This window comes from Notamacropus eugenii, chromosome 7, assembly GCF_028372415.1.
Source record: "Notamacropus eugenii isolate mMacEug1 chromosome 7, mMacEug1.pri_v2, whole genome shotgun sequence".
Classification (NCBI taxonomy): domain Eukaryota; kingdom Metazoa; phylum Chordata; class Mammalia; order Diprotodontia; family Macropodidae; genus Notamacropus; species Notamacropus eugenii.
In genome coordinates this window covers 165421515-165449332 of record NC_092878.1, presented here as the reverse complement: position 1 = coordinate 165449332, position 27818 = coordinate 165421515, and the positions used below count along the sequence as shown (strand labels likewise).

Genomic DNA, 27818 nt, shown 5'->3' with positions numbered 1-27818 from the left:
TCTGGAAGACTGCTCACAAGGTATAATGATAATAATAAGTCATTAGTGTTTACAAAGCACTTTAAAGTCTGCCAGACCTGTTCACTGTGTCCTTTGATCCTCAGCGTGGCATTCATTCTTTGTACATGTATCCCCAACAACTGCGATGGTGCCCGGAACACAATAGGCACTTCAGAAATGTTTTCTGACTGACTGATTCCTAATGCAGCTCAGGTGCCACTTCTACCAAAAAGCCTTTCTGGCTTTCTCCATGCAGGCCTCTGTTTATCTAAATCCTTTCCTCTCTAACTTCCCCTTTGTACTGGCCTGCTCCCATTCTGGACCTGTGATTGTGTTCGTCCTTCATTGAGAAGACCATGCCATCAGAGAAATGATGACATGACTTGCACTTGACTTTGTTTTGAGTGAGGGAGGGCTGTGCAGGTCACCAGACTCACTTCTCCTCCAGAGCCATCTGGATCCTGTGACCGGATATTCATCAGGATGACGGGAGATGACCCAGGATGCACTGGGAGACCTTGGGCCCTCTAGGCCAAGGTCTTTGCAGGTACTCGCTTAGGATGAGGTAACACCCATTCATTGAATAGGCCTGTTTAAGAAGTAGCCAGGGCATGGCCCCTTTAATGAGGCCCAGAGTAGGACCTGTGATTATCAGTGTGAAGAATGACCAGGTCAGAATCTTAAGTGCTTGTATCACTGACGCTTTTAGAGAATTGCCTGGGGGCACTCTGAGGTCCTGTGACTTTTCCAGAATGACTGGGTTAGGAGGCTGGAAATTGCACCCAGGTATTCCCAAGATGGTCATTCCCAGGATGACCCCTCTCTCCACTCTACTGGGCTAGCTGGTTTCTTCCATACTTACCCTATTCTCACTTTTACTATATTAGGCTTACATGGCTCATTTGCAGCTGGAAAGGGATTAGAACTTGAGCATTTGCAGTTTATAAAGGGTGCGAGTCTTTGACTAGCCTTTCCTTCTGACTAAGGAAAAATAATGAGTTCTGTTCGGGGCCTGTTTAGTTTAAGGTGTTGATGGGATGTCAGAAAGGCAAGGGGAAATGAAAGACTGGAGGTCAGTAGAAAGTCGGGGCAAGATAGGGAGATGTGAGAATCATCCGCACAGGAATGGTCATTAAATCCCTGGGAGCTGAGGAGATCCTCAAGTGAAGTGATACAGAGGGACAAGACTGCCCAGGACAGAGCGCCGAGGGACTCCTATGGTGAGAGGCTTGATCTGAATGAGGTTCCAGTCAAGGAGACAGAGAAGGAGCCATCAGAGAGGGAGGAGGAGAACGGGAGAGTGGAATATCAAGGAGGAGAGTATGATCACAGTGCCAAAGGCTGCAGAGAGATCCAGGAGAAGGACTGAGAAAAGGCCATTGGACTTGGCTACCAAACTGGCAGGGGGAGTTTCCTCTTTCTAAAGTTCTCAATTTTCATGAAGTCACAGGTTTGGTCCCTAACCCAGCTCTCACCTTGCTAAGCTTTTTAGTTTTTTTTAGTAGGTTCAACATCAGATATTTCATCAGGTCACATAATAAGAAGGGACTTTGGAGATGTAGTTCAATAGTCACATTTGACTGAGGGAACTAACAATCAGAGAAAAGTTAAATGACTTGGCCAGGGTCACACAGGTACTAAATGGCAAAGTCTAGGGTTTTCAAAACCAGCGATCTTTCCATAATAGAGTGCTATCTTTCCTCCTGTTTGATGAGGAAACGGAATAGAGAGATAAAATGAGTAGCCCCAAATCAGTAACTAATTTTTGTGTGACCATGGACATACATACTTTTTTTAGGCTCAGGAAACAAAAAATTTGATTTACATTAAAAATCAGAGTGTTTGTCTTGCAAATCAAAGGCAATTTCTCATTTTAACAAATTCTTACTATTCTGTTTACAGCATCATTACTGGTTCTATCAGTATTGATTGCATTAGGGCTTTTTAAAGTGTGGTTTATGACCCCTGGGGATCCCTGAGACCCTTTTGGGGAATCTAAGGGGTGAAAAACTACTTTCATAATAATACTAAGATATTTTGATTTCTAATATGGTAAATATCAGTGGATATTACTCACATAAGCAAATGCCCTTTGGAGTTCTCAATAATTTTTAAGAATGCAACAGGTCCTGCGACCAAACAAGTTTGAGATCCACTGGCCTAGAGAGAAGAAATGGTTATATTTCTCTCTCGTAGTGGTTTCCTACAGGATTTGGCTCACACAGCTGATGTTAAGGAGGCTATGTGTAAAATACATGATTACTGGCAGAAAATAAGTCTGAAATTCTTTCTGAAATCAGATTTGTGACAGCTATGGGAGCATATTAAAATTTAGTTTTTAGTTTCTCTAGAAATATTAAATAATGTTCTTCCAACCTAAAACCCTTTCCAGACTTTTTGCTTTGGAAAGGTAGGAGGAACAAAAGTTGTGACTTTCCTTTCGAAGAAGTAAGGATGATAATCAAATTCAACTTTTACCTTCCTACTCCCTAAAGTGACTGGTGCCATGACTCACCCAAGGACTGTCTGCTTTGGAAATTAAAGGTCAAAGTATCGATCACAGAAAGGAACTCAAGACAAAGTGGTCTAGGAAGGAAAGTAGCAGTAATTATTATGTATTGTTAACTTCAAACTTTTTTTTTAAAACATATTATGATCTTTTCCTTGTTCAAGATTCCTATAAGTGTTATCTTTAATCTTCTTGGGGCAGAGAATCATTTTGGAAGGGAAGGGGGACTCTGCCAGTTTGGACATCTGTTTTTCTTTCAAGCTTGAAATAGCCTAGCTATAGATTCATGTTAAATTCAATAAAATGGTTTCTGGATGACTTGAGAATACGTAATTACTATTGTTTCCCTAACACATACATTTACTCATTCCCAGTGTGTTTTTAAGTGCTATACGTGCCATGAACAAAGAGCAGGCCTCCTTATGCATTATCTCTATTTTCAAAGATGGATGGTCGGTCAGCTTGCCTTCCCAAGAGATGCAGTTAAGGTCTATTAAAGACTCATTTTCTATTTATGCTGTGGCCTTGCTCTCTTATGTCTAAAATGCACATTCCAGGAATACCATTTAAAAATCTATTCTGGAGACAATTTTGTAGGCTATCTATAGATAACATTCCTTTTAGACTCAACCAACATAGGACTCCATACGTTGATGCTTGGAAAATGATTCTCCATATTTCACTATTACCTCAAAGGGGCCAATGCTGGAGAGCTAGACTTTGATACTGTCACTGTCTTGGATCTAGGGTTCCAACTACAGATGCTGATGATTTCAGTCTGGCCTGTGTGAAACTTCCTGCCCATGCCTACCCCATACCCCACATCAGAATCACTCTGTACATGGGGAGTGGAGGGAAGGTGGGGAGACAAGAAAGGGAGTGAAGACTTCTCCATTGAGACTGAAGATAGCCCGTCTCATCCTTCTCAGTCAAATAGCCAGGGTAGGTTTTGTTGCCACCAGGAAAATGGATGCTAAGTAAAGGTCTTGGGAGAGGGTTAATGAGCTGAGAAGGAAGAGATGGTGTGGGCCTGGGCCTGGTACTGTGGCATGGTGAGCCAGTACTAGGGAGTATGACCTGAGGTGAGCCAAGCCAGGACTTCATCAGATCCCTCTGCCTACCAGACAGTAGACACAGGCGAGAAGCAGCAAACAAAGTTTATCTGAAGCCCTGGCTAGATCATTTCATTCTGGCTGCACATGGATTCTCTGGACTGTTTTGTATGACTTAGAGGAGCTCCTTTATCAACTCAGGGAGACAGGTTTGTTTACTGGTCTAAATACAGCATCAAAGAGATCAGGCTTTGCTTTTGATGGGTCTGGGTAATAAAAACTGGGATGTGGACCAGGTGGCTAGAAAACAAGGACAGACCTCCTGAGTTTTCTTGTTTATTTTAAATTCTTTTGTATACTAAGTCAGAGATCATCCTGGAAGTCCCTAGGAGATATAATCCTACATTAAATAAGTATCTAATTTAGATGTAATTTAACTGGTAAGGAGTATTGAGTGTTGTATTAGGAGTAAGGAAGACCTGAGTTCAAATCCTACCTCAGACACTTACCAGTTCTGTAAAATGAAGATAAAAAGAGATAATATGTATAAAGCACATCGCAAACCTCAAGGTCTAATTATATAAATGCTAGGTATTATTAAATGGGCACAGCTAGGTGGAGCAGTGGTTACAGCACTGGTCCTGAAGTCACTCCTGGAGCATTGGGTAAGTCACTTAACTGTATTTGCCTCAGTTTCCTCATCTGTAAACAAGCTAGAGAAGGACATGGTAAATCCCTCCAGTATCTTTGTCAAGAAAACCCCAAATGGGGTCACAAAGAGTCAGACAAGTCTGGATAACAACTGAGCAATGATAATAGTTAAGCCTTATTGGAAGATGAAGTGGTTTGTGGGATTGTATTTGACATTTCACCTCCACCCTGCACTGGCTCCCTCAAAAGACATGTCTTTTAATAAGTTAGATGAGGCTCTTGAGTTCTTTTTCTTGGTGGTTGTCCTTGCCAATGCAAGGTCCCTTTCCAGCTTCATTCATAGGACTCAGGACCTCTGGACCTCTCAAATCCCCAAAGTCACCTCCAGGCTTGGGTTTATGCAACTTGAGAATGCCAGCCATCCAGCTACTGAGGATAGGATACACAAAATAGAAAACACAGTGGCAAGGTGGGGGTGCCTGAGGCACAAACTCCATGTGAGAGTAGATGGAGCATTTGGGGAGTGGGGGGCACAGACCTCCTCCCCAGCTTATTAATGAAGAGTCTGCAACACAAGGATCTTCCATTCTCTTGGGTCAGATACGAACATGTATAACTCTAAACACAATATATACAAACAAAAGACAAGGCAGTTTAGAGAGGAAGGGCACTAGAAAATGGAGTTGCAGAAAGGCCTCATGGTAGGAGCAGTGCTTGAGCTGAATTCTGGAAGCAGCATGAGGTGGAGGGGAAAGGCTCCATTCCAGGCTGCTGGGTGCAAAGGCATGGAGACAGAGATAGAACACTGCGGGGAAGGAGGGACAAGTTGCCCAAGATGGCTGGACCACAGAATGCAGGAAGGGGAAAAACACACAAGAAGTCTGGAAAGGTGGGCTTTCCCTAGTGAGTGCTGCTTGCCCCCAACCAATGGTTGCTTTGCCAAAATGACTGGTTCTGGCTCTGGCTACTTTGTTGAGATCACTGAAATGTAAAAATGAAGAAGGAAATGGAAATACAGACACAAAAAAGGGAAGCTGTGGGGCGGAGCCAAGATGGCAGAGTAGAAGAACAGACCTGTAGAAGCTCTCTCTCCACAGCTCATAAAATACCTGTAAAAAATGACTCTTAACAAATTCTAGAGCAGCAGAAGCCACAAAACAACAGAGTGAAAGAGATTTCCAGACAAGACAGCCTAGAAGGCCAACAGCAAAGGTCTATTACACCAGGCTTGGAGAGGAGCATAGTGAGGCCTTGGCCACGCCATGCAGCAGGGACAGGACTGGAGCAGGCTGGGGCATGGAATACCAGGCAGCAACTGTGGTTGCTAGATCCCCACAAATGCCAAAGACAGCTTCAAAGGTCAGTGAGAAAGCTCTTTCACCTGGGTGAGAAGAGAGCAGGGTCCTGCCCTAGCCTCGGCCCCAGGTGGTGGCAGCAGCAGCAACATCCATTTTTGGAGCCCTTGGCCTAAAGAACCTGGGGGAATCCACTGATCTGGATCTCAGCCCTGAGTGGCAGTCCTGGGGTGAGGATGAGCACTGGCTGGTAGAGCTGGTGGAGGCTCTGGACAGAGAATTCTACTCACACATCCTGGGCAGAAAAGCTTGGGGTTGCTCCCAGACCAGAGCACAGGCCAGGAGAGAAGTAAACTCCTCTCCTTTAATTGTGCCACCTTGGAGGAACTGAGAATTTACAGGTCCCTAGAGTATACCCTCCACTTGACAAGCACTCAGAAGTCAAGTAACTGACTGGGAAAATGCCCAGAAAAGGGAAAAAAAAATAAGATTATAGAAGGTTACTTTCTTGGTGAACAGGTATTTTCTTCCATCCTTTTGGATGAGGAAGAACAATGCATACTATCAGAGGAAGACATAAGAGTTAAGGTTTCTGCATCCAAAACCTCCAAAATAAATATGCAATGGATAGAATTGCGTGGTGATTCTATCAGGCCATGGAAGAGTTCAAAAAGGATTTTGGAAATCAAGTAAGAGAGGCAGAGGAAAAATTGGGAAGAGAAATGAGAAAAATGCAAGAAAATCATGAAAAGTGAGTCAACAGTTTGCTTAAGGAGACCCAGGAAAATGCTGAAGAAAATAACACCTTTAAAAATAGACTAACTCAGATGGCAAAAGAGGTTCAAAAAGCCAATGAGGAGAAGAATGTTTTAAAAAGCAGAATTAGCCAAATGGAAAAGGAGGTTCAAAAGCTCACTGAAGAAGATAGTTCTTTAAAAATCAGAATGGAGCAAATGGAAGCTAAAGACTTTATGAGAAGCTAAGAAATTATAAAACAAAATCAAAGAAAATGAAAAAATAGAAGACAATGTGAAATATCTCATTGGAAAAACTACTGACTGAAAAATAGATCCAGGAGAGACAATTTAAAAATTATGGGACTACCTGAAAGCCATGATCAAAAAAAGAGCCTAGACATCATCTTTCATGAAATTATCAGGGAAAACTGCCCTGATATTCTAGAACCAGAGGGTAAGATAAATGTTGAAAGAATCCACGAGTCATCTTCTAAAAGAAATCCAAAAAGGAAAACTCCTAGGAATATTGTAGCCAAATTCCAGAGTTTCCAGGTCAAGGAGAAAATATTGCAAGCAACCAGAAAGAAACAGTTTGAGTGCTGTGGAAATACAATCAGGATAACACAAGATCTAGTAGCTTCTACCTTCAGGGACTGAAGGGTTTGGAATGTGATATTCCAGAAGTCAAAGGAACTAGGATTAAAACCAAGAATCACCTACCCAGCAAAACTGAGTATAATGCTTCAGGGGAAAAAATAGTCATTCAATGAAATAGAGGATTTTCAAGCATGTTTGATGAAAAGACCAGAGCTGAATAGAAAATCTGACTTTCAAACACAAGAATGAAGAGAAACATGAAAAGGTAAACAGGAAAGAGAAATCATAAGGGACTTACCAAAGTTGAACTGTTTACATTCCTAAAAGGAAAGATAATATTTGTAACTCTTAAAACTTTCTTCAGTATTTAGGTAGTTGTAGGGATTGTACACACACACACACACACACACACACACACATATAGACAGAGGGCACAGGGTGAGTTGAATGGGAAGGGGTGATATCTAAAAAAATAAAATTAAGGGGTGAGAGAGGAATATATTGAGAGGAAAAAGGAAGAAATGGAATGAGGTAAATTATCTCTCATAAAAAAGGTAAGAAAAAGCTTTTTTTATAGAGGGGAAAAGTGGGGAGATGAGAGGCAAAAAGTGAAACTTACTCTCATCACATTTGGCTTAAGGAGGGAACAACATACACATTCAATTTGGTATGAAAAATCTATCTTACGCTACAGGAAAGTAGGGGAGAACGGGATAAGTGGGATGGGAGGGATGATAGAAGGGAGGGCAAATGGGAGGAGGAAATAATTAGAAGTAAGCACTTTAGGGGAGGGACAAGGTCAAAAGAGAGAACAGAATAAGTGGGGGACAGGATAAGCCAGAGGGAAATAGTTAGTCTTTCACAACATGACTATTATGGAAGTTCAGGACTATACATGTATGGCCTATCTTGACCTGCTTGCCTTCTCAGTGGGGATAGGAGGGAGGAAGGGAGAGAAGTTGGAACTCAAAGTTTTAGGAACAAATGTTGAGAATTGTTTTTGCATGCAACTGGAAAGTAAGAAATACAGATAATGGGATACAGAAATCTATCTTGCCCTACAAGAAAAGAGAGAAGATGGGGATAAGGCAAGGGAGGAGTGTGATAGAAGGGAGCGCAGGTTGGGGAAAGGGGTAATCAGAATTCATGGTGTTTTGGAGTGGAGTGAGAGGAGAGATAGGGAGAAAATTTGGAACTCAAAATCTTGTGGAAATGAATGTTGAAAACTAAAAATAAATAAATAAATTTTTTAAAAAAGGGAAGCTGCCAGACTTCAATCTCAGCTAGAGCTTCTGGCTTAGTTTCTATCATCTACCACTCTCCACCTTGATTTACTGACACCCTAAAATAGTCCCTTCTCCACATTCTCTTGCTGCCCTCAGTCCCTGCTCAGGTACCCTCTTTCTTTGTTTTTCCTTTGTACACTAACTGAAATTTGGGTCCTCTCCCAACCCCTTCCACATTTAATACTGTTGCCAGAATAGTCTTTCTTACCCTAACATGGTGCTTGGCTATCCTAATTGGAAACTAGCTCTCCCAGAGCATTATTTCCAGACTGCGTTAGCTCCTGGAGACCTTGGAAATCAAACCCTTATCAGAGGTATTTGATGCAAACATTTTTCTAGTGTCCTATTTTCTCAGTTGAACAGATTTGGTCAATGCAAAGGTTTTTCAACCTAATATAATGAAAATGATCTTTGTACGTGTGATTTCTGGTTAAGAATTCTCTTGCTTGCTGTAGCTGTGAAAGCTTCCTAATCTTGTTCTTTTTTCATTTTTTTTTTATGGTATGACCTTGAATCTTCAGGTCATGTAGCCATGTTGAGTTTATTATGCTATACAGTGTACCCGAGTTAGACCATTTTGGGGGAGGTTAAATTGCTTTTCGGTTTTCCTAGTATTTCTTGCCAAAAACGAAATCCTCCCCACAAGTAACTCATGCCTTTGGTTGTATCAAACACTAGGCTATTGACTTCAGTTGTGTCTGATTCTTCCTTATGGAGCCTGTTCCACGGGTTGACTTCTCTATTTCTTCATTAGCATCAAATTGCTTTGATGGTCATTGCTCTGGTAGAATATGAAATCTTAAATTCTCCATTCCTACTTTTTTCTTTGTCAGTATCCCCTTGACCTTTCAAGCCTATTGTCCTTCTAAATAAATACGATTTTATTTACCTCTATGAAGTGTTCGCTGATCAGTCTGTTATAGCCCCCAACCTCTAGACTGATTAGAACGGTATAGTCATGTTTATTATATTGGCCCCGTCCAACCATGGGTAATACACGCCCATCCAATCACTCTTCTCTTTAAAGAGTGCTGTAATTAATACACATCTGGAGTGTGCCTTGATTCTCGGGCTTCCTCTTGCCGTTGTTACTGCTGTGTAGACGCGCTGTGCAGATTCCAAGAAGGGAGAGGAGCGTCCATGCCCTGAATGGGGGACAAGGGGGGAAGATGGGGCACGGAGCAAGCCTCCGAAATGCCACCTGGAGTCTGCGTGTCTGGGGAATTAAGAGCCGCTCGGAGCTAGGCACAGGACGGTGCCCCCACAAGAAGACATCCAGAAGGAAGAGCACGTGCGAGGAGAGGCGGAGGCAGAGTCCGAGCTGCCGGGTGCGAGGCGAGACCTTGCAGGCAGTGTAGACACACGGGTCTTTCCTTCACTTAAATTCGGTTAAGTCGGCATCCACTGAACCAGCATTACGGACAAGGACAAGTGACCTCCGCTCCTCAAGGCTGTTCCTCCTCTGTAAAATGAGGCTGGGTCCCGCGGCCCTGCGCACTCTAAGTCCGCGGTCTTCGATGGTCAGCAGACTGGCCGCCCACAGTCCTGCCCAGGCTGCCTCCGGACCGCCCAGGCATTCTTCAGGTTCCCTCTGAGACGATCTCTGACCTCAAGGTCTGCCCAAACTGCACACGCGGCGTCTGCCCCGCGTGTAGCACCGAGCCGGCAGCGGGCGTTTCTCATTTTGGGGCGCTGTCGTGTTCCCCGCTTAGCACGGCGCCTGGGGTGCAAGGGGCACCGTGGGGGAGGGGGGCCGGCCCGACGCAGTGATAACCGGGGGGACCCGGAAAGGGGCTCCGAGGCTCCGGGCTGGGCGTCCGTCAGGGGCGGGTGCTCCCGGCAGACACAGAAAGCGGATCCGGAGGGGAAACTGAGGCCCGGAGGGATGGACGGACCCGCTCCGGGTCAGGCGGCCGGCGAGTGCCCGCACCGGGCCTCAGCGGAGAGGACGGGGCTGCAGGTAAAGGCCTGGCAGCTCGGACGGCACGCGGGACCCTGGAATGACCGGCGCTGAGCCCCAGGACCGAGGGCACGGGTCCGAGCCTGCGGCGGGCCCAGGCAGCGCAGCCCCGCGGGGCGCGCCCCCGAGCGAAGCGGGCACGCGGAGAGGGAGGGGCGGGGGAGATCCGCGCTCCGGCCACGCCTCCTGACCAGTGACGTCACGCCACCGCGCACGCCCCAGCGCCGGCGAGGTCGTGGGGAGGAGGCGGGACTTCCTGGACCGGAAGCGACGAGCCGGGGAGCGTGGAGTCGAGCGGGTCGTTGGGGCCGGTCCTCGGAGGGGACGCGGGCCGGGAAAGGCTCAGCCTCGGGGAACCGCCTGTCGCCGAGGGAGGCCCTCGCCCTCCTGCCCTGTGAGAATAGCGGCGGCCGGGACATGGACAGCCGCCTCCAGGAGATCCGGGAGCGGCAGAAGCTGCGCCGGCAACTCCTAGCCCAGCAGGTGAGCTCCGGGGCGGGGGCTCGGGGCTGTGCTGCCCGTACACGCGGCCGCCCCGCGCATGCTCGCTCTGCGCATGCCCGTCCCGCCCATGTCCGCCTCCTGTCTCGCCGCGCATGCCCGTCCCTCAGGCCCCCCTCCTCTCCCCGGCGCGCATGCTCGCTCTGCGCATGCCCGCCCCGCTCAGGCCCGCCCCCTGTCCTCGGCCGCTCTGCGCATGCCCGCTCCCTCTCTCGCCGCGCGCGCCCGCCCCGCTCAGGCCCGCCCCCTGTCCTAGGCTCCTCTGCGCATGCCCGCTCCCTCTCTCGCCGCGCGCGCCCGCCCCGCTCTCCCGGGCCCCGCCCCTCGGTCCCCTCCTGTTCCTGTTGGCCGCCCTGCTCCGGTGGCCGAGGTCCGGCGTTGTCCCCTCGGGCCCTGCTGGCCGCCCCTGCCTCCAGGAAGCCCTGGTGATCTAGCCTCAGTTTACGCCCCTGTCAGTGAGGGGCGAGTTAGCCCTGGTGGAAGTGCGGGCCTCGGGTCGCAGAGACAGCGGCCTGCTGGGAAGGGCGGGCCCCGCCTCGGGCTGGGAAGTGGGGGTGCCGGCGCCGAGCCCCCCGCGCGCCAGGGAGGGCGGGGGCGGGGAGGAGGCTCGCCCAGGCCCTGCCGGCCCGCCGGGGTCCGGGGCGGGTTCGAGCTCGGGTCTCCCGTCCCCCGGCCGGCGGCACCCCGCCGGGCTCAGCACGGAGCCTCGGCCACCCGAAGGAGCCGGGTCTCGGGCCCCTCCCCCCAGCGCGGACTCTGTTAGGGCCATTTGTTGAGCTTTTCGTTTTTAGGGTTCTTTGCAGGCCCCGGATTCCCTGCCCCCCAGGGCCCCCCGCTGTGCTCGCCCCTCCGCTCCCTCCCGGGACCCCGGACGGAAAGCCTGGCCCCAGGTGGGGCCACGGGTGGGAGCCCTTCCTCCTGCCGTGGGCTCTCCCCCGGTCTCGGGGGCGGTGGAGATCCTGCCCTGCCCGCTGGCCCTGGCATGTGCCCCTGAAGAAGCCCCCCGGGCGGCCGTGCCCCCGCTCTCTTCCCCCGCCCCTCCCCTCCCCGCTGGGCCTTGGGCACCGCCTCCTGGCTGCCCCGCTCCTGCCCTGGCTTGGCCCTGCCATCCGGGCCCTCAGGACTCTGCCCTGGCCCTGCGGGTGCTCTCCTCTGACTGTCCTCAGCTCTCACGGCCTCTGCACGTTCTGGTGCCTCTTGGCCCCCCGCTGTGCTCACCCGGGCTTCAGCTTCCCCCCTTGGGGGGTGTCGTCTGCCTCCTCGAGAGCCGAGGCCGGCCTTTGCTTTTGGTCAGTGTCCCCAGCACTCAGCACCCTCCTGAATGTGCCCTGGTTCAGAGTCCAGCCTGGCACGTAGTGTGCTGACTTAGTGTCCGCTCCCCCTCTGAGGGGGCTGTCACCCCTGAGCAGTCGGGCTACCCCCGCCCAAGGCTGGGTGCCCGCTCCTGGCCCAGCCCGCTGTCTACCCTGGCTTGCGGACAGCTCTTCTCCCCTCATGGCTCCAGGCTTGGCTGCCTCTTGCCAGGCGTGAGGCAAGAGCCAGCTTCCTCTCATCTGCCAGTGGGCTTTTTCTAGAGTGGTCAGACCTGGTCACTGCTCAGCGAGCTCCGAGCTTTAGATTCTTTGTGCCCCTGTCCCTTCCTGCCTTCCCAGTCTGACTGCACCTTACTGCCCTCCTGCACCTCTGCCATCCCTGGGCGTTGGCCTCGAGCACACCCTCTGGCGGCTTCTGCTCCGCATCTTTGGGCCAGCGTCCCCCAGGCTGCTGGGCTCTGCCTCCTGGTCTCTGCTGCCTTCTTTCCCAGCTTCGCTCCAGGCCGAGTACCTTCTGCAGGAAGCTTTTCCTGATGCCCTCAGCTGCTAACGGCTTCCCCAGTGACATTTACCCATCATCTCCGTTGGAGCACACCCAGGGCTGGTTTTTGCCTTTCTTTGTCTTCCCAGCCCTTCGCACAGTGCCAGGCACATAGCAGACCCTATTGAATGGACCGATAGCAGATGCTGACTTATCTGATCATTCTCTGGCACTGGTTAAAGAGAAGTTTAATTAGTCACTATCCATGATCCTGGTGACCACTGACCAGAGTCCTCAGCTGCGTGCTGTTAGAACGTATAGTGATGAGGGATGGGAGACCCAGGGCTCCTTTCTCTTCTCCTCAGCCTGTATGACCTTGGCCAGGTCCCTCCCCTTCTCTGGGCTCCAGTGTTCTCATCTCTTAAATGAGTGAGTTGAGTTTGATGATGTCTGCACATCTGCCCAGCTTTGAAATCTGCTGCTGGGATCTGCAGCTCGGCCTCAGAAGCCCATCAGCTGGTAGGCCAGGTTTGTAATCAGCTCATGGATGACGTCTACACTGCAGCACCCTTGTACCTTGCTTTCACTCCTCTGAACTAACCACATTTACATGGGACACCTTTTCACTAGGATTGACTGCATAAAGCTGTTTGCCATCGAACATGCCATTCTTTACAGAAAGAGCCTTGGAATCCCGTTGATCGTCCTTCATTAGGTGCTGAATCTGCCCTGGTTCAGAGTCCAGCCTGACATTCTGTTGGGTCTCGGTCCCTGGCTTCAATAGGTCTCTGGCACAGGACCATGTTTACTCTAGAAAATGACTGACTGGGGGATGCCCAAGGAGAGGAAACTGGGGGCTTAGGGCTGGAGGGACCTCAGGGGCATCTGGTTCAGCCTCTGCCTTCCCCAGAAAAGAGGCAGCAGACCTGAGATGGGGTAGCTTGTCCAAGATCAGACAGCAGAGCCAAGCTTTGAGCCTGGCTTCCTGACTCCAGATTCAGTCTTCCCTGCTACATGGGCTGCTGCATTTTCTGGATGGAATAGTCTCAGATCTCTTGACCTAAGACTTATTACCATTCTGTATGTGTGTAGGTAGTTGAATAATAACAACCATACAAATGAAATTAAGAATTTATATTTAACATCATTGCAAGTGCAGGCAAGTCGCCTCTCTTCTGTCCCTCCAGGCCCTGGTGCTGCCTGGTCCAGGGTTGTGCTCTCCAGGCCAGCAGAGCAGCCCATGGCCTCTTTGTCATCTGCCCCAGGGGGCAGCTTTGTGGGACATCTTGCATCTGGGATCGCCAGGACGACATTCGTCTCATGACAGCCTTGACTCTTGGTGACTGTTACAGTCGGGAAAGGGGAAGCTACTGCCTCTCTGCTCAGCCTGGGAAGTCTTCCTGAAGGAGTGCCCTTCAGAAGTAGACAGTCTGTGGTAGGAGATGAGCCTTGCTTACAGTCTGGAGAAGAGGAGGGCAGTAGAGTGATTAGATGGGGTGATGAGGCTCGCCTTTGAAAGTGATGATGCCAGGCCCAGAGTCCGGCCCTCAAGATTTATGCCTTTGGGAAGGCGAGCCCTCAGACATCCTTGATCTCTAAACTTCTCAACCTCAGACTGTTAGCAGGATCCCCATGTGTGCCAGATTTCTGACCAGTTACCAAAGCATTCTTGACAGTAATTCCAAAGAAAGACATGCAGATGAAAAGAAATCTTTTTAGAAAATTTTAGGTAGAAAACCTCAGAAGGACTCATTCCTGGGTTCCTAACACTTAAAGCTGGAAGGGGCATCGGGCCTTGTCCCATATAGCTCTTGAATCCGTGTGCTGAGCAGGTGGAGTGACCAGCCAGCATCACCCAGGGAGGGAGGGTGTCAGCCACACCGCTGCACCTCCAGCCCAGGCCTGTGACCCCAGAGCCGGGAGGCCTCCCGGACACTGTGTCTGTCCCAGTCAGGGCTTTTCTGGTGCAGAAATTTGAATAAGACACCAGGCTTATGTCAAATGGCGTTTTCATTTTGTTGATGGTGGGGAAGGTGATAGACAAGGTACTTCTAACTTGCACTTTGCATATGATGCTTCTAATCCTGGTTTTAGCTATGTTATTGAAATTCTCTAAAGTTAACAAGAGTTGGATATAAAATTGTTCTGAAGAAATGTTATTGCTTTAATCCCTTTGCCAATGTCCCCTGTGATAGTTCACAGTCTAGCCAGTTTTCGTGTTGAAGTTATACATTTTCTGTTATTTGTTAAGAAATCATTCCCATTGTCAGCAAAGAGGAGGCTTTCAGCCGCTGCCCGCCGTAACACACCTTTTGTTTTTGCCTGTTCTCAGTTGGGAGCTGAGAGTGCTGACAGTATCGGCGCAGTGTTAAATAGCAAAGACGAGCAAAGGGAGATTGCTGAGACCAGAGAAACTTGCAGGTTAGTCTGAAAATTGATTTTCACCGTTTGCTTTAGTCCAGAGCATGTGGGAAAACCTTTCTGTTTTGGGAAGTCAGTCCCCTTTGGAGTGAATTTGTGCATCAGACTAGTTTCCGACTTACCTGGATCCCAGGCAGCTTCATAAGTGCAGCTGCCTCTGCTTTCAGAATGCTGCTGCTCACACACTTCATTTTCTTTTAAAAACAAATCCACTTTTATTGATATCTGTATTTCTGTCAACCTCTGTTCCGTACTGTACCCTCTACCTCCTGCTGGAGAACCACCTCTTAATAAAGGTGCTCAGAGGTAAATCTATCAGCGGAGTTCAGAAGACTTCTCTTCTCTTGGTCTGCTCGCTCCCCTACTCATGTCTGGGGGTCCCTTCCTGGGCCGACACGGCTGTCTGGCTGCGAGAATGATGCCAAAGGTATCAGTGCCAGACTCCGCTTCAGAATTGATAGTTAAATGAAGACTGATCAGGGCTGCTTATTCCGATTTAACTAGGAACCTCGGGTGAAAGTGCTGTTTTGTGGTCTGTGGCCTACAGAAGAATGGGGGGTGGGGCTCATTTCTCACCCCTGTGGTCTTGATTCCTGCTTCATCACGCAGCTGAAACTGCTTTCCCCACACTTGTCAGTGATCTCTTAAAGACAATTGTAAGTGATTTCCTCTGCCCCTCTGTCCTGTACCTTTTCCCCTTTGGCACTTTGAATTCCTAGCACTTCCGAAGGTCCCTTGCAGGTGCCGTCCCCTTCCCAAGGAGGCTTGTCTTGCTGATGCTTCCCCTCCGGTTCCCTTGTATTTATTACATGCTCATATGTGAGCTTGTCCAGGGCAGGCGGTTGTGTTTGTCTTCATGCCCAGAGCCTCGAGCAGCCCCTAGTGCCCAGCGAGGCTCTTACTGGGCACTCGCTGAAGGCTGAGCTTGTTGGTGAATGTTGTTGCAGGGATTCTTGGTCAGAGACAGTGGGGCCTTGATGGCCTCCAAGGTCACTGTCTCTGAGATTCTGTCTCTAAAGTATCTGGGCAGCTTTTGTACAGGTTACTGGCCTTCACCTAGTCTGTTCTGGCCACACAAGGCATCTCGTGGCTCTTCCATCTCACGCTTGCCTTTCCCATCTTCTGTGTGCCTGTTTAGGCTCTGAGGGTCATCTGGACTGGGCACTGTCTCCTTCTCCAACGGAGACTCTTTGTGCCTTTAAGACTGGATCCCCAGGGCCCGGTGTAGACGTTTCCTAAGTGCCTGCTGAGCTTGCCCCCATCACGCCCTCCTCACCCTCTCTGTGCCCAGCCTGCCCCTTCCGGACAGTGTAAGCTTGGTGGAAGCAGTGTGCTTCCAGAGCCTGGCATGGTACCTTACCTAGAGTGAGCACTTAAGTGATGGCTCTTTTATTTACTGAGTGAAGGACCTGCACCCTACCTTCTAGCACCTAGCGTAGGGTCTGGCATGTATTGTATTTTTGTTTTGAAGTTCATTTTTTAAATAATCTTTAATTTTTTCCCCCAGTTACATGTAAAGACAATGTTTAACGTCCATTTAAAAAAAATGAGTTCCAGGTTTTCTCTCCCTCCTCCCCCCTCCCTAAGACAGTGATTTGATCCATGTTCTGTACCTTCAGTCATTGCATGTGTTCTAGACTCAGTATTTTGTTGTTGAAGAAAAGTTTTAAACCTCATTATATCTGTAAAATATTTTATTCTGAACTTTTTAGGGCTTCCTACGATACTGCAGCTCCCAATGCAAAGCGCAGATATTTGGATGAAGGGGAGGCAGACGAGGAAGACTTGGAAGAGTATAAGGTAAGTAGACGCCAACGTAGCCTTGTGTTCAGAGAGAAGAAATCCTGAAAATAGTGACTCTCCTGGAATGAAAATGGTATTCTGTGACATAATGAAGAGTTAGCATGTCACCGTTATGTTCTCTAATACTAGTCTGCATGGATCTTAATGGCTAAAGCTTTTTAAAAATCATAAATATGAACTTGTTGACTAGAATAAGGAGTTATTCCAGTCAGTCCCCAGATACCAGGCTCTTAACAATGGGCCGGACCCTGCCCTCCATGAGCTCCCATTTTGAAGGGGGAACAGCATGTGAACATCTGTGTTCATACAACATAGAACATATGTGTGTGTAGCACCCAGCACAAAAGCATAGTCAGTGAGTTGAGTGTTATTTGCAAGGAATGGGAGAAGGGTGGCAGAGTGTGTAGAGGAGTCAAGTGTAAGGTGACTGGACAGAGACTGGGTAGGTTACTGAGAGCATTAAGAGCCATAGAGGAGCTTTTGTATTTGATCCAGAAGGTAATAGGGAGCTACACAAGTTGATTGAATGTGGGAGTGACATGGTCAGACCTACATGTGAGGGAGCTCCTTTTGACAGCTCAGTGGAGGATGTGCTGCAGTGGGGGGAGACTGGAGGCAGGCAGACCCACCCAGGGACTGCTGCCCGCATCCCAGCAGGAGCTGATGAGGACCTGGGAGGAGAGAGATCTGAGGGAGGTGATTGGTAACATCTGGGCTAATAAGAGCCAGGGGGTGTGGATCAAATGAGATAATATTTGTGAAGTGCTTTGTAAACTTTGAAGTGATCTGAATGCTAGCCTTGATCACGCTTATTCTGTCCAAAGGAAGAGTCTCATACGGTGCTGGTTTCCCCAGGGGCCAGAGGTTTTCAGTGTCATTGTACACATGCAACTGGTTGAGTGAAGCACCTTTTGATGCTTATGCACCTGACATTGAATTTTTCAATCTTAACTTTAAAGGAAAATTAGAGAAAAGTTGCCAATATAGAAGATAAGATCTATGGCTGTCAGTTCTACAATCCAACAGAGACTCAGAAATAAAGAATTCATTCCCTTTTATTGTTTATAGTTCACTTCTATCTCATTATCAATAATATTCTCTAACTTGTATTATTAACATCTTTATCATTTCCTAAGTTATTTGTTTATCATTGATCATTACACGGTGATGAGAAAAACAGACACTAAATTGACTGGCTTTCCTGGGGAAGGGGGCAGTAGAATGATTGTTGCTGTACTGTGGAAGGAGCCAGGGAAGGGTTATAGAGAGAGGGGTCACTCATTAAGTGGGGCGGCGTCCATGCACATGAAACGTCCTTTCACTCTCTGGGGTTTATTTCCCAAAGGATGAAGTCGAAATGCAACAAGATGAAGAGAACTTGCCGTATGAGGAAGAGATTTACAAAGACTCTAGTACTTTCCTTAAGGTGAGAGTGTGGGGCCCCTGTATGCCCCCTCTGGAAGCAGCTCTGAATTGCAGCCTTCCTTGTCAGACAGAGGATGGCCTCCTCGGCCTCGCAGCCATCCAGGCAGCTCCCGGTGCTGGGGGCTTCACCTCTCATCTTCTCTGTGCTCTTTGCTGCTGCACTAAGGCCTGCTGGTCTTGCCCACCACCTCTCCTTTCTTCTCTTTAGTCTGGGGGTCCTGGACCCCTTTGGCATTCTGCTGGAGCCATGATAGTGTTTCTAAATACATCAGATAATGTACTGTGGATTGTAAGGGAAAGTCCTGTGGACTACAAAGGCAATCAAGGAAATTGAAGTAGTTATCAACATGTTTAAAAAAAAAGTTTGTGGCTCCCAGAAACCCTGCTGCAGTCTGTCTTTCGTCACACTGCCACACTTGTTCTCATTCACAGATCTGATCATGTTACTCTTCTGTTCTGAACCATGCAGTAGCTCCCTGTTGCCTTCCAAGTAAAGTCCTGACCCTTTAGCTTGGTGTCCAACGCATTCCACAAGGTTGTTCCTGTCTTTTTGGCCTCATCTCACCCTGTGTTCTTCCACACCTCCTACTCTCTAACAAAGTGGCGCTCACTTTTCCTTGACCAACATAGCGAGTGCTTGCCCAACTCCATCCCTTTGCTAGAGTGTCTCCTGATGCTCAAAAGACTTTTCTCTTCTCCTTGCCCTGGTAGCAGCCCAAATATCTGATTGTAGAGTCCTCTCTGTTCTAAATGTCTTAGAAGGCCCCATAAATGCTTCCCTGATGTGGCAGTTAGAAGTAGTCTTGTCTTGATGGCACTTGGGGGCTCATTATGCTTCTCTTAAACCATTTAGCTCAATCTGTGAAGTGACTTCTGTAGTCCATTCTTTCCCATGATCGATGTTGCATAGTTGCATACGTAGCAGTTTTGTCATGTTACGTGTTTGCTGTAAAGTGGAGGTGTCGGACCGTGGCCCAACCAGATGAAAATGCCTTTGGGCATTGTTCAGCAAAATAATTAAAAATAAAATAGAACATAATGTTAATATGTGGCTTTCTAAGTCAGCCTTTGCCCGTAAGGATCCATCTCTATTTGAGTTTCATACATTTGGTGTAGAGACCTGTGTGTGTCCTGCCTTCCTTCCTCATCTACCCATTCCACAGCAGGTGCCATGTTTGGATCACCATGTTGCTCTGTCAGCACCCAACGTACAGTGCTTCACTTTTGATCACCCTACACTTAAGTTGCAGACTGACTCATAAAGTATTAAATTTGGATAAGGTATATACATGTGTATGTATGGGACAACTAGGTGGTGCTGCAGATAGAGCACTGGACCTGGAATCAAGAAGACTGGAGTTCAGATCCAACCTCAGACACTTGTTGTGTGACCGTGGGCAAGTCCTTAATCCTGTTTGCCTTAGTTTTCTCATTTGTAAAATGAGCTGGAAAAGGAAGTTGCAAGCTACTCTAGTATCTTTGCCAAGAAAACCCCAAGTGGGGTCATGAAGAATCAGACATGGCTGAAATGACTGAACAGCAAAACAATTATATACAAGTATATGTAATGTAAATCTGGTATTTACTCTAATTACATATATTCTTTTTATTTTCACGTTTTAGGGGACCCAGAGCTTGAATCCTCACAATGATTATTGCCAACACTTCGTTGACACAGGACACAGACCCCAGAATTTCATCAGAGATGTGGGTACGTCCAGCTTGCCCTGCTCTTGCTTATCTGTATTTGACTGGTTAGCTTTTTGACTTCTTTTTGGCAAAGTCATGTTTTAGTTTCTCTGTCTCATTTACAAATAGTCAAGAAATACAAACTAATTTTAATACAGACAGTTCTTGTATTATGTAAATTTACATTATGCAAATTTGACTTTATATAAAGAATTCTGAAAAAAATCTGCATTCCAAAAACCCACCTACTTTACCTTTACTGTGCAGTGCTGTGCTCCTTGGCTTGGGTGCTGTGTGGCTTCCCACCCTCACCGCTGCCACAAAAAAAGCCCTTTTAAAAGAACTCTAAAAAATCCCCTCCAAGTGAAAACAGAAGAACAGATGTGCAGAGAGACTGCTGCTGCTGCACTGCCAGGTCTGGGGCTTGGCTTGAGATCCCTGTGCCCTACGTCTTGGGCTTCTGTCTGACTGCCCGTGGGTACTGTGTGTCTCTCATTGGCCTCCTCCCTTCATGGGCCCAGAGCCCTGTTCCTGCCTCCTTTCCCTCCATTCCCCACATCCATGGGCAACTTTTCATGATGTAAAAATTACATAGAGGTCTATGTAAAATGAGAAGTGTCTGTAATAGGCTAGTGGAGAAAGAGGCCACAGAACAAGTTGCGGGCTATCCTAGAATCACATGCAATTTAAAAAAATCACGAATGCCACTACACTGCCTGTTTTGCGTATCATTGAGAATTGCCTGTAATTCTTCCATTATTGACTGAAGGTGCTGTTTTTTTTTAAATGCACGAAAAATTGAAATCTAAATTATGTATTGTTTGTATTTTGTAAGCTTAAGAAAGATTAGAAATACCTTCTTTCCTTGTGTATATTATAGAATTCAGAAAAATACATGCTTGTCATAGGTAAACATTTTAAAAATTGCCCCACCCATAATTCTGTGTGTATTCTCTTAGCCTGTGTTTGTAAATGGACTCTTGGCAGCAGTGAATACGTTTTTTAAATAATTTTTACTCTCAGAGAGTGTGTAAAGACCTACTGTCTTTAGTTAAACTGGTACCAGCAAGCCTGTCCTGAAGCCTCTTGGGAGATGCTGAGGCCTAGCATAGCTCCAAAAACTTTGGGGTAGAGTGTAAGCAAGTGCTGGAGGACCAGATGTGAGGAGCTGTGGCTGCCCACTCGCTGTACAGTAAACCTTCATCTTTTGGTTTTGTAGACCCTTAGTAAAAACTCCATGGGAAAAATAGCTGTGAGGGTTTGGTGTAAAGGAAATTGGGTCCTCCCCAGCACAGTACTGGCCCATAGAAGGGGTTTGGTTAACACATGCTCATTGATTTAGGGAAGTCTCATAATGTAGTTTTACTGAATGAAACTTTACTCGTATGTTTAACATGGACATTTTACCGTGCAGGCTTAGCAGATCGATTTGAAGAGTATCCGAAGCTGAGGGAGCTCATCAGACTGAAGGACGAGCTGATCTCAAAGTCCAACACTCCTCCCATGTGAGTGCTTTCACTGCCATTGTCAATATTCTCTGGGAAACCACATGGTTACCTTTTGGCATTTGGCTAAGATGAATGTAACTTGGCTTCTGTTTCCTTTGGAGAAATGGGTGGTATTGAAACTCCTAGGACTGAGCACATCACAGACTCTTCATAGAAATGCTTTAGTTGATTGTCAACAGCTTTTGATCTGTCCAGGTACTGCTTTTAAAAATGGAGACGCTCCTTTTGAAAGGCACAGAACTTCTAGGCAGGGCTGCGTGTGAGAGTGTGTGGCACATTTCTTATACTAAGAATAAGAAACTGTCTGGTATTGGGAGTTTCCTATATGAGTTGTTATTTTGGTGGGTCACAGAAATTCACTCTTCCTTGAGCAGAATGCCAGACTTGGCAAAAATAGCATTCTTCTATTTGTTGTCGTGATTTCGAAGGTGACATCCAGTTGCGTTCATCCTAATCTGATAATGTTGTAAAAAGAATTCATGAATCTACTGCAGAGTTTGACCAGGTGTCTTTGAATGCTAAGGTTTTATAACTAGGCTTTATGAGTAGTCCAGAAATTAGCTTTCATCTACAGCCTGGAACGCTTTCTACTGGACCAATAGAGAAGATGGTTAAAGTTTATTTTTATTAACATTGAAGTTATATGAATTTATATATTATAATATGATATAATTTAATATAATAACATAGTATATTAAATATATAAGTAACATTTACCCACAGAGTTCACACTGAACAAATGGACCAATGGACTTATTAAATCAAGAGATGCATTAGCAGAGCTTGGAGCCTTCTAGGACTCCATATTCTTTTGTATTTTTTCCCTTGACTTTGATAGACTGACAGGCAGCATGCTGCTGGAGGAGGCAGAGAAGGAGACCTTGGGGGGGGGTGGGGGGAGGGTGGCAGGGGAGGGAGGGACCAGTGGACCTAGGATTCAGCACTGCTCCGAGGAGGGAAGTCTCTGCTACATGTAGAAGTGATGGAAATGTTAATCACCTATACGTGACACTGTCCATGCCCTCAAGAACACTTTGGTTCATCTGCTTGATTGGATGTTTTGAACTAAGAGAGAACTTTAGGAAAACATTTAGTGATAAACTTACGTGACCTCTGGAAATAGTTTTGGAATCTTTATTGTTTTAAAATCTTTTTTAATTGCTATAAGTGGGACACTTAAAACACCTATTTCTTATTCCCACCTATTTCTTGTGCTTTAATCTACCAGGTATTTACAAGCAGATTTAGATGCTTTTGACATCAGAGAGTTAAAATCCAAATTTGATGTAATTCTTCTGGAGCCTCCTTTGGAAGAGTATTACCGAGAAACTGGAATCGCTGCGAACGAAAAATGTTGGACGTGGGATGATGTAAGTGTCTCTTGAAAAACGAAGACGATAAGCCTTTTTTTTTTTTTTTTAATGATGAATTGGTTATTTTAAAAATGATTTTAAACAGTTCAGGCTTGAATAAAGTCTCTTTGTATATGTGTTCCCCATCTTCTCTCAGTATGTGTGCTTATAGCATGCCATGGATAAGGTTAAAATCGTAGTTTTTTGTATTATTTTGGGCCTGGTTACAGGGAAAAACTGAATAGTGAGTGGACTGTGAAAGGCCTTCTATGAAGGCAGGCATAGAGGCTTCCTTGAGCTCTGGAGGGGCCAGCGGGTTCTGGAAGGCTAGGCCAAAGGAACCCAAGCTTCAGCCTGGTCAGCTACGTTTGATGAAGCTGACCTAGGTCGGTGGCAGGGAATGAAGGTTTTGTCCATTACATGCTAAGCCTAGAAGAGTTGTGAGTTGTTTTGGTGGTGACCACAGTGACCCCTTGAAGTGGGTCCTAAAAGCCACAGAATTCACTGCAGGCCCTTCTCTGCCAGCTGTCTGAGTGAGCAGTCAACTAGCATGGTGGTATCCGAATGCCAGGGGAGGTGATGCATAGGGGTAACCTTCTAATTGGGGAGAGAAAAGTTGGTAGCCAGCAAGGGCTTTCTTTACAGAGGCTCAGAATGGTGATGTCAGCATCTGAGATGACATTGGGTTTTGAACCATCTCTTTCTCAAATGAACCCAGACCTAGTCCTTTGCCTCCAGGTACTGGATGTATCTGTTATCTCATGGATTAACATTTACTGAGTGCCTATTACACAGCAGGGCTCTCTGAGATCCAGCTACCAAGAACAAAACATCCTTCACCTCAAGGACCTTACCTTCTAATGGGGAAACAGGAAGTACAGCTACCCATGTCTGTACAGTGAATAGTGAGTGAAAAAAAATTGCTAAATACAAGAAGGCACTGAGTTCCTAATGGTAGGAACTCTTGAATTGTGAATGTAGTTGAAAAAAGGTCAGGAATACATTAAAAAATGGTTTTACTTCTATTGTTAGTGTAAGATAATTGTATCCCATCTTGCTCAGAATTCTCTGCTGAATGATTCTGATGTCAATGTGATGTTGAAATGAAGCCTTTCACGTTTCAGGGGAAGATATTGTTGTGCATATGAGAGGGGAGTGAGTGTGTGTGTGTGTGTGTGTGTGTGTCTGATGTGTGTCTGATGTGTGTCTGTGTGCTGTGTGTCTGGAGTGTGTGTGTGTGTGTGTGTGTGTGTGTGTGTAGTGTGTGTGTCTGATGTGGGGGGGTGTGGTGTGTGTGTAGTGTGTGTATCTGATGTGTGTGTGGTGTGTTTGTGTGTGTCTGGTGTGTGTGTGCATGTCTGGTGTGTGTGTATGTCTGGTGTGTGTGTGTCTCGTGTGTGTGCGTGTGTACGTGTGTGTGTGTCTGGTGTGTGTGTGTAGTGTGTGTGTATCTGATGTGTGTGTGGTGTGTTTGTGTGTGTCTGGTGTGTGTGGGCATGTCTGATGTGTGTGTGTGTCTCATGTGTGTGTAGTGTGTGTGTATCTGATGTGTGTGTGGTGTGTTTGTGTGTGTCTGGTGTATGTGTGCATGTCTGATGTGTGTGTATGTCTGGTGTGTGTGTCTCATGTGTGTGTGTACGTGTGTACGTGTGTGTATGTCTGATGTGTGTGTGTGCTGTGTGTCTGGAGTGTGTGTGTAGTGTGTGTGTCTGATGTGGGGGTGTGTGTGTAGTGTGTGTGTGTATCTGATGTGTGTGGTGTGTGTGTGTGCATGTCTGATGTGTGTGTGTTTGTGTGTCTGGTGTGTGTATGTGTCTCGTGTGTGTGTGTGTGCGTGTGTGTGTGTGTGTGTGTTTCAAATGCTAAAGATAGTAGTCTTCTTTTGAGTGTTCCCATTTGTTTTATTGAGAGCTGGTGAAACCTCTTTGGACACCGTGTTGCTCCCTTGTCTTCTAGTTGCCCTGATAGGCTTTGTGACCTGAATAGCTTATTGAAGTGCTTGTGGTCTTTGTTAGCTCCTCTGTAAAATGCATGTATCCAGCAAACACTGGCTAAGACCCTTTCTAGTCCTCTCATTACTGACCTGCATTCTCAAAACCTTCATTATGGTCTGGTTTTGGGAGCGCCAGCATTTGAACGAGGAAATAGGAATTTTTGTTTATAAACCCTTTGCTTAAGAAGACGGGAGTGTGCAGATTGAGATCCAGGAGAATATTGGTTGTAATTTCAGAATATATAGTAAGATATAATGTTGTGCAATATTATTTTATGTTCCTTAGATTATGAAGCTAGAAATTGAGGAGCTTTCGGGACTGCGATCATTTGTTTTTTTGTGGTGTGGCTCTGGGGAGGGCCTGGACCTTGGCAGAGTGGTAAGAAACTATTTTTTTTTTAGTCCTTCAAAAATGAAACAAACTTTCTTGTGTAAGAAGCTGTGAAACAGTCCATTTAGCTTAATGTTGTTGAGTCCGTGTTTTTGATGATAATTTGAATGTGGTCCAAAACTCAGGTTCAGCCAGGTGGAACACACTCAGTAAATTCTGTTGGCTCCTGCGAGTCACCTTCATGTGCAGATGTAAAGTGTTCTGCTTGGCCTTCCAAGCCTTCATCGCCTCCTACCTTTCCAGTCTTTGTATCCTTACCCCTCAGCATGGACTCTTCAGGCCGCTGGCACAGGTCCTGTCGCTGTTCTGTAAACAAGACATTCTGTTTTCTCTGGCAGGCCCTCGTGGCCCTGCTTTGACTGCTGACCTCCCTGGCTTCCTACAGGAAGCTTTCCCTCTCGATTATTTGCTGTTGTTCCTGCATATAGCTTGTGTGTACCTGTATGTTTGCTTGTCTCTCCATCAGAGGGGAAGCTCCTTGAAAGCAGGAATTGTCTTTTGGCATCCCTAGTCCTTAGCACATGGTCCAGCACCTTTTAGGTACTTCATACATCTTTATTGACTGACTGAACACAACACTCCTCAGCATTTGACCCCTCCAGGGAAGGTCATGGTCACCTTAGACATTTTGGCTGCTGTATTTCATGAGGCATTTGGTATCTTGTCCTTTTGGCTGCTTCTCTCGTGTTGTGTATACGGTGCATTAAAACTTTAACCTGGGTCTCCTTCAGATAAGCTGCTCTCTGACTGCTTGTCCCTGTGGAGTTGATTTTCTGAAGCCAATGTAAGAATTTATTTACATTAATCCATTTTCAATTTCATCTTATTGTATTCAGCTCAGGGTTTTAATCAGGGTAATTTTTCATTTTTGGCAGTCAGTCAGCTAAGCACAGATGCTTGTAGTGATTCTTCAGCTCCTTCAGTACAAGGTGTCATTGAACTGTAGATACCTGTTCTCTGGGCATGGCCAAGGATGTGCTGGAGGCTGGTTTTCAGTTTTCAGTTTTCAGAATGAGCATTTACACCTCACGTACTTGGGGCTTGATTTATTTTGTTGTTGTCATCTGTTGTCTAGACTTGAGAAAATGATGGTCAGAATGTGAATAATGCCGATTGTATCTTTGCCCAGCACACCTGGGGGCCATTCAGCTCTTGTGGATTCTTTTCTGATTTCTTGTTGTCTCTCCATGTTCATCCCCGTCCTTTCTGCCAGAACGACACCGGAGGCTTGAGCTAACACCTGGGCACACTCTCTTTACCGCATTCTTGTCGTCTTGTGGTTTGATAAATGTCTGAAAAAGGAGAGGAGGCTTGTAGGACCTCAGCCCAGACAAGTTTGCTCTTTGCGATCTCCATTTTTCTTTCTGGATGGTCACCAGCCATTCCTTTCATGAGTTTTTTCTGGGAAGTGGAGGCAAGTTCAGTGGCCTCGAGATCATTGGCTTCTCTCTCTGCCTGTTTTTGAACCCTAGGACATGAGGCCTTCTCTCATCCTGAGAAACTTTCTCAAGCATAGAGGCTCAGTCATCCACTGGTTCTTTTGGTGTTTGGGGATGTAGTTTGGTCTTAGTGAGTCTATTGAGGTCAAGCCCAAACACCTTGGTTATCAAGTCCCTATTAAGCCAATTTTGTTCTGTTTTTCCCTGTTCCAAGATCATTCTCCTTAGGAAATCATCAAAATAAAGATAGAACAATTCTGTTTGCCCTGTATTGTCAGTCATTGTGTCCTTCTGTCCACCCCACCAGTAGTCCTGTCCATTTTATGCTCAGCTTGTCCTCACCAGAGGTCGCTGGGTTTTTTGTTTCGTAATTTGTTTGCAGTCTTTAGTTCGCTTTCCTAGTTTCTACAGATTTGAAGCCTTAGCACCTGTCGTTATTAGTACTCTCTTCTCTCATGCTGCAAATACCACAGTATTTTTATTTGATTGTGGTAGTTACAATAAGAAATGTTTTAGAACTTCCATTTTAGAACTTTCAAGTTTCATAACCATTGAGCTTTGTTGCAGGGCACAGTGACTATGTTCCAGGGACACGAGAAGGTGAAGGTGTGTGTATTCTCTGGTTATGTGTGTTTTCTCATGTTTAATCTGGAGTGACTACATGCCAGTGGGTGATGAGGATTGTCCGTGGTTTGGGGATGCGTATACAAAGGACACTTGACCATTTCGAGGTTGTATTTACATAGATGTGTTGCACTTCTGCTTTTCCCCCCTCAGACTGGGCTTTTCCTCCTTTTCAGTATATGCTAGAACAGAATTGCCACATCGGTTTGAAATTTTATTCCTTCATTTAGAAAAGAGTTGATTATTTTTTGTGTTTAATTTTTAAAAATCCTAATGGCTATGTTTTCCATTTTATTTCAGTGTTTACGCAAATGGGGTTACAGGCGATGTGAAGATATTTGCTGGATTAAAACCAACAAAAACAATCCTGGGAAGACGAAGACTTTAGACCCAAAGGCCGTCTTCCAAAGGACAAAGGTACAGCCTTTTCCTGGCTTCCTTTTTCCTTGTTATTATTCCTGTCTTCCTTTGATAATGATCTTGAAATGAAGGCATCAGTAATTTTATGGGACTAAGGATATTCTTTTGATTTTTAGCATGTAAATTGAATTGTAAGAATTCTCTAAATGAAAGAGCATTTCCCCCAGACTTAGTTTGATAAAACCTCCAGACACTGGCTTTTATCCTGCTTGTTAAGGTGTTGTGAGCATGGTTAGGAAGCTGCCCTGCTTTGATGATCCGATTCCTTTGTAAAAATGAAGAAATTGGTTTGGATGATCCCCGACATCCTTCCATCCACAAAACTTCGTTTTAAGTGGGAGAATTATTTGTTGTCTCCTAGAGATAGCTGA

General features: G+C 46.4%; 1 protein-coding gene across 5 annotated transcripts in view; it reads left to right on the top strand.

Moving 5' to 3' along the window:
* Positions 1–478: 478 nt before the first annotated feature.
* The window catches only part of METTL14 (methyltransferase 14, N6-adenosine-methyltransferase non-catalytic subunit), a 32751-nt gene continuing 5411 nt past the window's right edge, over positions 479–27818 (top strand). The window contains exons 1-9 of one of the 5 annotated variants that reach the window (XM_072625381.1): positions 479–547; positions 14715–14803; positions 16516–16603; positions 17952–18032; positions 19655–19742; positions 21135–21225; positions 22457–22598; positions 24860–24952; positions 27328–27444. In XM_072625381.1, coding sequence (XP_072481482.1) covers positions 494–547; positions 14715–14803; positions 16516–16603; positions 17952–18032; positions 19655–19742; positions 21135–21225; positions 22457–22598; positions 24860–24952; positions 27328–27444 — 843 coding nt within the window. In that variant the 5' untranslated portion in view covers positions 479–493. Of the gene's footprint in view, positions 548–10316; positions 10571–10943; positions 12911–14714; positions 14804–16515; positions 16604–17951; positions 18033–19654; positions 19743–21134; positions 21226–22456; positions 22599–24859; positions 24953–27327; positions 27445–27818 lie in introns of those variants that run through there. The other 4 variants (XM_072625382.1, XM_072625380.1, XM_072625383.1 and 1 more) reach the window with 4 other exon arrangements.